Below are 10,384 nucleotides of genomic sequence, written 5' to 3'. Positions count from 1 at the left end.
AGATTCATTGTTCCTACCTTCGGGAGCCGCTTGTATCTCAAGTTACACACCCTCATGTTCCAAAGCAGTCACTGATCGAAAGACCAGCAGACTAGTACTAGTCAAGTTAAATTTGCTATTATGAACATTGATGGATGGATTTTGCAAGGTTACCAAAACAATTTTCATTGTTGGGCCTAGAATGTAATTTTTCGAGCTACTTTATTCAGTCCTTTTTAAGTCCTTCAGTAGAGAAGCTCAATCTCATTAATATCTGGTTGAATGAATCCAATTTGAATATTTAATTTTTTAAATGTCAACTCTACTCTCTAATTAGCCGTCAGAAAGGGTGTGCTGTGGAGAGTTTGTGGGCGATGATCTTCCCTGGCAGTCGGACTTCTCCAATGGCTGTCTTTTATCTCTCAATTATACGATGATTACATTCAAGATACATGTAAAAATTTAATTACTTCACACTGACACACTTAAATGACATGTCAAGCCTAGAGGCTATCATTTTGAGGCAGATATATAGAAAGCAAAGTCAAACGAAACCATTCCAAGGTATACGCGAATGGTGGAAGTTGCAAAACAACAACAACGACAAAAAGAGTTTTTTTTCTTTGTTTTTGTAATTTATAGCCAATGTGTATTTAAATCAAGCTTTACTGATCGAGCTCAACCATACAACCAACTAACTGACTAACTGACTGCCTGACTGCCTGACTGTCTGACTGCCTGCCTGACTACTAACTAACTGAATAACCAACTAACTAAATAACTAAACTCTATGAGGACATTCCCTCTCCCATTGTATAAAGTAAACAAAGCGGAGTGTTAGTGTTTGTGTGTGTCTGTGTGTGTGTGTGTGTGTGTGTGTGTGTGTGTGTGTGTGTGTGTGTGTGTGTGTGTGTGTGTGTGTGCACAACTACTATGAGTCACATAGTCCACACTTTGTGATTATTTTTTATATAATCCTTGTAATATCAGTGTGGGTGCAAAACTTACCCTATGCTTCCACACACTGGTATTTCCTGCATCCAAAGTGCACACGCGCATGCACGATGCAAGTCAAGGGCTCCCAGTCTTTTCATTCATCCCTGGACAAGCTGAGCATCTCATCATCATCCGCATCATCATCATCATCACCATCATCATCATCTTCATCATCATCATCACCAGCACCTCTCCCTTCCCTCTCCCCCTTCTCATCAGTGCTGGGATCTCTTCCCGGGTAGGCTCCGTCTCTCCGCCAACAGTCGTCGTTGCGCGTGTCGGAGTGAAGGATCATGTCCACGGCGCTGCGCTTCTTGCCTCCGCGGCACACGGCTGAAAGGAGCCGATAGAGGACACGCGCAACAAGAGGAGACTTGCGTGTGCTCGTGCGCGCTTGTGACAATTGCACCAAGGAGGAGGACCGCCAAGATACAATAAAAGTCTTTTTTGGTGCTGTTTGAGGGATTTGGAAGGTGCAGGTGTACCAGTGAAAACACTCGGCTGACGGATGGTTGTCGAATCTGGAGAGAGGGTTAACCTCTGCAAGGTGAGACCTTAACTTATCACGGGAAGATACATGGATTCAAAGTGTGTTTATTAAAGAGAGATTTTGTAGAGATGCTGAGTAGTAAAACAATGCAATGCAATACAACAATGAGTAAATTGAAGAAGTATTGTGATTAAGTGACAGGTTAATTATGCTTAAGTTTCTATCATGATGATTAAGCTCACTCAAGATGCATATTTTTGACCGTAAAGACAGGAAAGACAGAGTTGATCATAGATGGGTTATTGTCTTAAAAAATCAATGTAGTCATAGAAGAGTATTGTCTTTAAGAAGCGCAGGTAGAAGTGGACTTTTGATAATGCCGTGTGCATCACCATGTTAATACAGAAATGATTAAACCATGTAAGAACACAAACATTTTATTGAATAAGACATTTCTGTTCCAAGTGGAAATGAAAACTATGTGAATAAATATTCCGATCACTGATGAATGAACCAAGGGATTTTTTTTTAAATATTTGGTTCATTCTATCATGTGATTAATTAAAACAGATTATTATTTATTTTATGCATTTACCCTGCTGGATATTTATGTTCGGGAATTTGAATGAAACAAGAAAAAAAAAGTTTTAGAAAAGAGTTTCAAAGAATAAACTAATGTATGACTAATAGATGAATGGAGCCACCTGATGGTGTCATGGTTTACTCGAGTATTACTGGTTGTTTGTCTCTCTGTATGCCCTACGTATGACTGGCGACCAGTCTAGGGTGTAGTTTGCTTGAAGTCAGCTGGGATAGGCTCTGGCAACCCTTAGGATGTGCAGTACAATTGTGTTTTTCCTTTCTCTTTACAAGAAGGCATTGATTCATTCTTTAGAAAAGATCATTCATTTCCCTCAGCACCCTCAATCTTTTGAGTCCAGTCAGGTCTATTTTTTGACATGCAGCAAAGGACTCACACTGTGGTTTGTGCATCCTTATTGATCTTGGCTTGCCAGTTTGGCAAATTGCAAGTGATTACAACTCAACCATACTTGTCAAAGTGTCTAAAATAAAATGGGAACAGAAAAATTGATATTTTGTGTGACTGTAAGTTTTCAAGGCTGAACTAAAATTCACCAAAAAATCAATCTTTGACAAGCTGATCCTCATTACCTAGTAATTTAAGTACACCTCAAGATGAAATCAGTTTTTTTATAATCCTGAGTCAACTTTAGTTATTGTGGTATTTACTAAAGTACTTTATACGTCTTGAATTGTTTGCTATTTCATCCGTTGAAGTTGCCAGATTTTGGGAAGTATAACGAAAATGTATTATATATATTGAAGATGGAGTAATATTAGGAAAATACAGTAAGCAACACAATACCACACATGAAAAAAAAATGGGAACTTGGTGTTGAGCCACTCTATCTATTTTTTTATTCTTATTATTTACATACAAACATTGTGATTACATTCAAGTTATTCTCTTACCCGGTTCTTGCGTTTTTGGCTCGTTTTTGACATTATAGACAAAATGGGGTGCAGACAGTGTAATACTGTTCCAGCATGATCAAATACAGTTTCATTATCTTGTGCTAGGCAAGGGAGCAGATTTTAAATAAACGAAATCAAATTAGCATAGTTACTTGCTGCAAACTCTGTTAAGAGGAGCTCATAATTAAAATGCAATGCTGAGCCAATTTTAACTGTTTTTTTCCCTCCACAAACACCAGCACCAGAAGCATGTAAACAGTCCCTCAACTGAGAGTCTTACTATTTGTTCTAAATGAGTTAGCACTGATTACAATCCATCATGTTACAGGTAACCAAGTTAGTGCCATCTGGCCGGCCTGAGCTCTTGGTGTTTCTCCAAGATATTCCTGTTGATTTAGTTTTAAACTGCAGTTGGGGAGGAATAGATTAACTTAATGACAACATCTTAATGAACGACCTAATGACTTAATGACGTGTAAGTAATTTACCAATATGGTACATTGTTTCATGCATAAGATTCCTCGGAATGTGGCTAGAGTTGTGAAGTTTTTTATTTTTTTAATTTTGTTGCATTCCCATTTTCAAGTGACTTTGTTCTGCAAATCTCACTGACTTTCATGAAATTGGTGATTGATCATATTTTTGTATAATTGTAAAATAGTCGCATCTCTACCAACAATGTGTTAAATCACTAGACACATTGACAACTTCCAAGAGCTTTCCACCAAATTTACCAATGGCCAATAGATGCGAAGAGTAGAAATTGAAATAGTTATAGTATTCTAATTGGATCCTTCAATTTATTAAGAAAGGCGACCCAGTGGAAGGGTGATTAGCATGTCCACCACACAGTTCAGAGATTGATTGTTTAATCCCCGGCCTTTCTTTGTGAAGTTTTTCCCGTACTCCTGTGGGTTTTACCCGGTTTCCCCCTCACAGCCTAAAATCATGAATGGTAGACTTGATGAACAATTTTCCCTAGCCATGAGTCCTCTGCGTACTGCCCCAATTTGGCTGCGGTGGGCTCCAGACCCCTGTGACCCTTGTGAGGCTAAGCAGAACAGAAAATGAACTGAAGAACATATATAACATTTCTTTGGGATATATATTACTTTTCTAAAGTCTTATAAAATGAAAAAAATGCCCTATTACAAAACATTCGGAGTCAGACCCTGTTGTAATTTTGCACTTTCTAATCCATGGCCAAGAAAGCAACCTGACCAGTCCTTTGGGCAGATTTAAAAAGAATCACTGCATAAAATAAATAATACACGTTTATTAGCGCGTGCATAATGTAGAAGTGCTCTGAGCCACTCAGAAATAGTCCATTTCGCCATGCCACTGTTGGTCTCTCACGAGGTGGTGAAGTGCAAGTGGAGGAGAATCTGATTAACCAACTGGCATAATTTACTCAACCCTGGAGGGGTTAGCCGGGTAACCATGCTCTTGAAAAGTGTTCGCTCTCCTGTGATCTCAAATAACCAGACAAAAAGAAAAAAAAAACCTGAGACATTCAAACGACCAATAATTTAATGCATTTGTTCATTAGGAAAAGATGTTGATTGTTTGAAAATGGTTATTGAATGTGTTCCATAAAAAACGGTACTGATCCAGTCTTTACAACGGGGGACAAGGCTCTGAGAGCTGCTGCCAAGGAAACATGTTCATGACTTTTAGCTACATAAGGTCTGTGTGAACACAAAACTGCTTTTAGGGGTGGGTTTGGATAGTATAAGCAAGGTGCTTTTGCAGTGTATCTTCACGAATGTTTTATTGTTTTTCCTTACCTCAATATTTTCATGATGTTAAACGCTTTTTTACATGGTATTTGCTTTTATTTTTGCCTGACCAGTGTCAACAGAAAATACTACTTTCTTCTTTGGGGCCATAATGGAATAAATAAGGGCAAAACAGGCAAAAATACTCTCAGTGCATAAATGCAGACAAGAACGATAACAGAAACAATTATGCTGGGAACTAAATGGTGGGCTAGGCACCGCTGTCGTAAAGTTGAAACGTTGTAGATCTAGGAAATTGTAATCTGACGACTCCCTGTAATTGATTGATCACTTCACGTATTCAATGATACGCTGCATAGCAACAGGCAGCATATAATCTTCAAATATCCTTCTCTTTCACACATGGGCACACTCACACACAGGCACTGTATTTTGTGACCTTTCCAATGACTGTTTGCGTGCCAGCGTTTGCACGGGTGTATCTGGATCATTGCTTATGTGCGTGCTTGTGTGTGCGTGTGTTAGTGCATCAGAGTGTGGCCCATTTGACCTTTCTCAGTCTTCGTTCATTAATAGCAGCATAATACGCAATATGGAGCTGCCTGCTGTGGTTGTGTACACACTGAAGTAATTGAGAGTGTCAAATAGATCTTTCCCTCTCTCGTTTTGAGACAAAGCTCATATCATTAAAATTGTGTTGCTCTAGTAATGACTAGTTTACTGAAATGTTCGAATATCGTGATTCATGTATCACTCAGTCGGAACCAGTCACATCTTTAATAAATATCTCAAGCATGTCATGTTATGGTAATATCAGTGTTGGATAACTACTTGCATTTTTTTCATATGTGGGGCCAAGCAGATAGACCTCTTTAGAAATCAATTTTCTTTTCCTGCATCACTGTACTCACAAACTGGCTGTTTGCCAGGTAGGCAGGATAAGTGAGGGGGATATTTTGGATACATTAGGGGACGAGGTAGCAAAATATTGAAATACATAATCACATTGCTCCAACCACGTGAGTGACATTTGACTTTAAAATGTCACATACGACCCTCCCATACATAAAAGGGATAACACTTTGACATTTTGAGCATAACCCACGGTGTTAGGTAGTGGGGTCAAGAAGATTTGATGACATTTCTCTACGGATGTATCTGACTGTTATTATTTTTTTTTTTTTGCATAGCAACCTGCCTACATTGAATGAAAAAATATGTTATTTGCGTGTGTTAGCTGTTCAAACAAAGTCAGACTGCTTTTGGAAAGCTTGTAAAAAGAACAATTAGAAAGTATAGTTTTATATGTAGGTTTTAGTTAAGTATCTCCAAAATGTTTAGTATACACTGTAATTAGATTACAAATTTTGATTTATACCCACTTTAATTTCAAACTAACGTTTGCCTTATATTTATCTAAAATAGAAATTCCCTCAAGATCATTTGTCTGTGGAAAAAAAAAACATACCATGTATAAAAATGTTCATGCACTTATAAAAACAAGTCATTTAGGTTCTATTAAGAATAAATATAGCATTGGCACTGACTTAGTGTCTATGGGAATTACAAAAAAAAAAAACAAATATAGCTGTTTGTTGCAAGTGTTTTCATAGTTTATTTGTCGGTTCTCATGTCCCACTCTATAAACTCAAGCCTAGTCATGAAAATATATTGGTAAATATTTAGTCAAACCTTTTTAATTTCCCCATGAAACACAAAAAGATGAACTATCACCTAAAAAGTTGAGACACTGATTAAATACTATTTAGGCTCATAGGAGTAAAATATTGCCTTTACTTACAAGATTAATGTAATTCAATGACTTTGTTCATAACAGAATTTACTCATATGTGTGGGAGACAGAAGTCACAGGCAAAAAGATGTAACCACACCCTTATTGATTCATTTTATATGGCAAATTACTATATCACATGGCTCAAAGGGCAGACATCACACACAGACTGCTATTTATAGATGCAAGGTGCTGCAAGGTCATGGCCCATTTAATCCACTTCACATTGTGATGCGGTGGTCTCAGCGTATCCTTAAAGCTCACGCCTTAGTGAAAAAGAAAAATCGTAGTATCTAACTCAATTAATTATATAAAACGTATCACATTATGTTTTGTTGTGGTATTATATTACATTACATTAAATTATACTATATTACATCACATCACATTAAATTCGACTATGTTAAATTACATGACATTACAATACATTACATTACCGTATTTAGGTATAAACTGCACAATTAAAATTGCCTTAAAATCATTGAATTTTACAATTTCTCGCATGTAAGCCACCGTCTGATTCACAATTTTCCCCGCCATATTCATGGGTTCAATAGGGAGTAAAAATGTGTTACTTAAAGGGCAAATCTTAAGAAAAAACATTGTACGTAGTATTTCTGAGATACTGTATACATTTTGGAAAGCTCGTAAAAAGAACAACATTATTAGGGTCAATATCATAAGGAATTAATTCATCCAATAATGGTTTCTTTCTTACAGCAAAACTGAAAATAACCAACAAAAATAAATGCTACTTTGCTGACATCTATTAGTGAAATTTTCATTTTGGTTAAATGCCATTTGTTTCCATACATCGGAGTTCCGAACTCGCAAACGCCATCAGTTAGAACATATTTGTGTGTAAAAACAGCCAAATACATACACTAATGTAATTGGAAGTCAGAGATTGGCAGTTGATCCCACAAGGATGCTTGTGGACGAGTCTCAAGACAACATTGTTTCATTTGCTGTCAGTCGTATAATGAAGGATTCTATTTATATGCACTTAAACAGTGCTGCTTTAAAGTTGAAGCATCACACTTGAAGGAAGTGGGAGTCTGTCAAGTATGAATTGTATTGTGTGCATTTTGGCAGCCCTTTGTGTCACCTCACAAAGAGTCTGTATTTGGTTCCTAATTGGGTGATGCAATGAGCGTTGAGGGATTGAGTGAGGGTACTCCAAAATGACATTTTTGCTTCACTTGAATTGGTTTCATTTTTTTTAAATTCATTAAACCATTTTTTCTGTAGCTTCTCATTAAATCTTTTTAACGTACTTTTTTATTATTTGGTTTTTTTTATGTCTGTTTTATTTATTCCTTGTATTTGTTTATTCAGCTTGTTTATTAAGCTTTTATTTCTCTCTTACACTTGTTTAGACTTTTATTTTTAACACCCCCTGGAGCTTTACACTACAGATGTGATATTGAATGTGGGTGCAAAAACAATGAGTACTTTAGTTGCCAAACAGCTCATTAAGTGTTTGTCTGCAAAGTTTCCCAAACACAATTAAAGAGAACATTCCGACACTAATAGAATAAGGAGACTCCAACAGTTTTGTTGCCATCTAATATATCTTCTCCCATATGTTACAACAACATAACCACTCCATGTTCTTTACCCCCCATTAAGTATTTCCTAAGACTCTGCTGCTACACACACGGGAAGTAGGATTAAGGCTCTGTATTACTGGAAAACTTTTTTGCTTTTTTTTCAGCAACCTGAGTCAGGCTGTAATGAGTCCATATTGTAGCCCTAAGGACACAATCTGCCATTAATACAACTAGGGCCCCTGACAGATGAACTTTGATGCTTCACAAGCAATATGGTTTAGTCAGAATGTGTGGAGAGAATGAGCTAAAGGATTTTGAGCACTCGCTTGCAAATTTTTTGGACTCTCTGAGATTAATGGATCCAGAAGCAAGGTTTATAACAAAGAAAGGGTTTTTGGGGGTTAAACATAACTGTCAGTAGTTAGGTGGGATAGACTCCAGCAGCCCTGCGACCTTTGTGAGGATAAGTGGCATGCAACATGAACAAACAATATGAATACACCTATTTTATCATTTATGGTATTGCAATTAGTAATTGGTATTGGCAAGTATTGGAAATAAGCCTTCAATTTCTGCATTTTTTTTGTCTGATCATAGCACATACAGGAAAGGCCAAGTTAAAAAAAAACATTATACCTCAAACAAACCTGGAGTTGAGCATTATTTTACCAACTTGTTGTGTTTTATATTCTCTTTGCACTTAATGAATAAGGAGAGATCATTGTCCGTAATCTTTGTTGGTCAATAATGGCTCCTTGTTCAAGTAAACCAAGAACTTTCTCTGCAGCTCTTCTAATCTGCAGATTGTTTTGCACTTAAATATTTACTAAAATAAAACTCTTCAAATGCCAATAAGCAAACAGCAATCCCCTTCACAATTGTAATGCATAATTTAGGGAAGTTATCACTCGCCTAGAAGATTACTTCAATTCTAGATGCACTGTAATCCTGTGCAGTAGTGGTAGAATGCATGATACAGTAGCTCTTCTTTCTCGAGAGTAGATAAGTCTAGTCTACTCTGTCCTTCATGAATAATCACTGCACTCGAGGCCATGCTTGCACTATAGGAGGGGCAAGCAAGGGGAAGCAAGGCATACCAGCAGAGTGTTCAGATTGCAGATGGAGAGAAACGGTGCGAAATGTGCGGTTTGGAACCAAAATGAATCAGGATCAGTTAAAAAATAAAAACAGTCTAAGTTGTAGTCCGCCTTTCGCTCGCACTGAGCTCCGAGGCTCCAACACTACTCGACCCTGACGAGGACAAGCAACTTTGAAAATGAATGAATGCATGAGTAAAACTGTAAAAGCAGGTATAAAGAAATACAGACATTGTTTGTGTCAGCTATTTCTGCTTGCATTTTGTATTTCTATTTTTCACCTTCAAATCTGTTTATACCATGCTGTATTTGCATTCGTTTTCTGTATTTAGCACAAAGAGATTCACTGCAGTGCAAATGCGTGGAACTAACTTTTGGATTCCTTTGAAGAATTTCTTTTTTTCTTATTACCAGACTGCCTGGAACCTTTGATTGCGCCTGTGGAAAATAGAGCTCTTCTCCTCAGTGAACACAAATTTCGAGGGGCAGAAAGAAACAGCGTTGCTTATGATGTTAACCATCAAAGTGGCACAGCTCAGTGCTTTTGCTATGTATGAGGGTTCATATTATAAGGCTTGTTGGCCTCATGGGTGAGTTATTAAACAGGTCATTGTACCACAGGCTGGGATCAATATTTCTTTTCCTATATTGTATACTGACATTTCTTTATTTGGGAAAAACTGCTTTTTTTGGTCAAACAAATGAGTGACTACTAAAATAGTGGAAGAAAGGCAACAAGACTTCTAAGTGAAGTTGGCACCAGCTTATTAAAAAAACAGTGCTGCAATTGCCCGCTGTGCTTTTTATACAGATTCTTCCTTCTAAGAAATACTGTGCAGAAATGAAACTCAATGGGAAATGCGACAAAAAAAGACAATGAATTAGGATTTGTGCTAGGATTTGAGCTTTATAGGTAATTAGTTAGGTGGTTGCTTTCACGGTTTTTGGTTAGATAGTTTAAATTGTTTAGAGGCTCATCTTAATAATTAGTATCTTGAAATGTATGAGGTTGAGGGATTAGGTGCCTCCAACTCCGTTAAAAATTTAGATATATCTGCCTTTAGAAGAGATATTCATTTTGAACAGAGCTATCAGGCTATACATGGAATGTTCAAATTCAAATGACTATTCCATGCTCAGGTGGTGGAAAAATATATGAGCGGTTATTAGAAAGATATGAAAGCCACCTCTAAATGCAGTGACAGCTTTTTAATGAATAATAGGCCAGAGGCACGGAGATT

At 37.1% G+C, this 10,384-nt stretch overlaps 1 protein-coding gene across 1 annotated transcript in view; it reads left to right on the top strand.

The window, feature by feature from the left end:
• The first annotated feature begins 1,004 nt into the window (after positions 1 to 1,004).
• LOC144205735 (zinc finger matrin-type protein 4) overlaps positions 1,005 to 10,384 on the top strand; it is a 35,988-nt gene continuing 26,608 nt past the window's right edge. Inside the window, exon 1 of the mRNA XM_077730300.1 lies at positions 1,005 to 1,522. Coding sequence (XP_077586426.1) covers positions 1,484 to 1,522 — 39 coding nt within the window. The 5' untranslated portion in view covers positions 1,005 to 1,483. The remainder of the gene's footprint in view (positions 1,523 to 10,384) is intronic.

The sequence above is a fragment of the Stigmatopora nigra genome, chromosome 12 (assembly GCF_051989575.1).
Source record: "Stigmatopora nigra isolate UIUO_SnigA chromosome 12, RoL_Snig_1.1, whole genome shotgun sequence".
NCBI classification, from domain to species: Eukaryota; Metazoa; Chordata; class Actinopteri; order Syngnathiformes; family Syngnathidae; genus Stigmatopora; species Stigmatopora nigra.
Note: the sequence above shows the minus strand (reverse complement) of the source record. Positions and strands in the feature narration are given on the sequence as shown.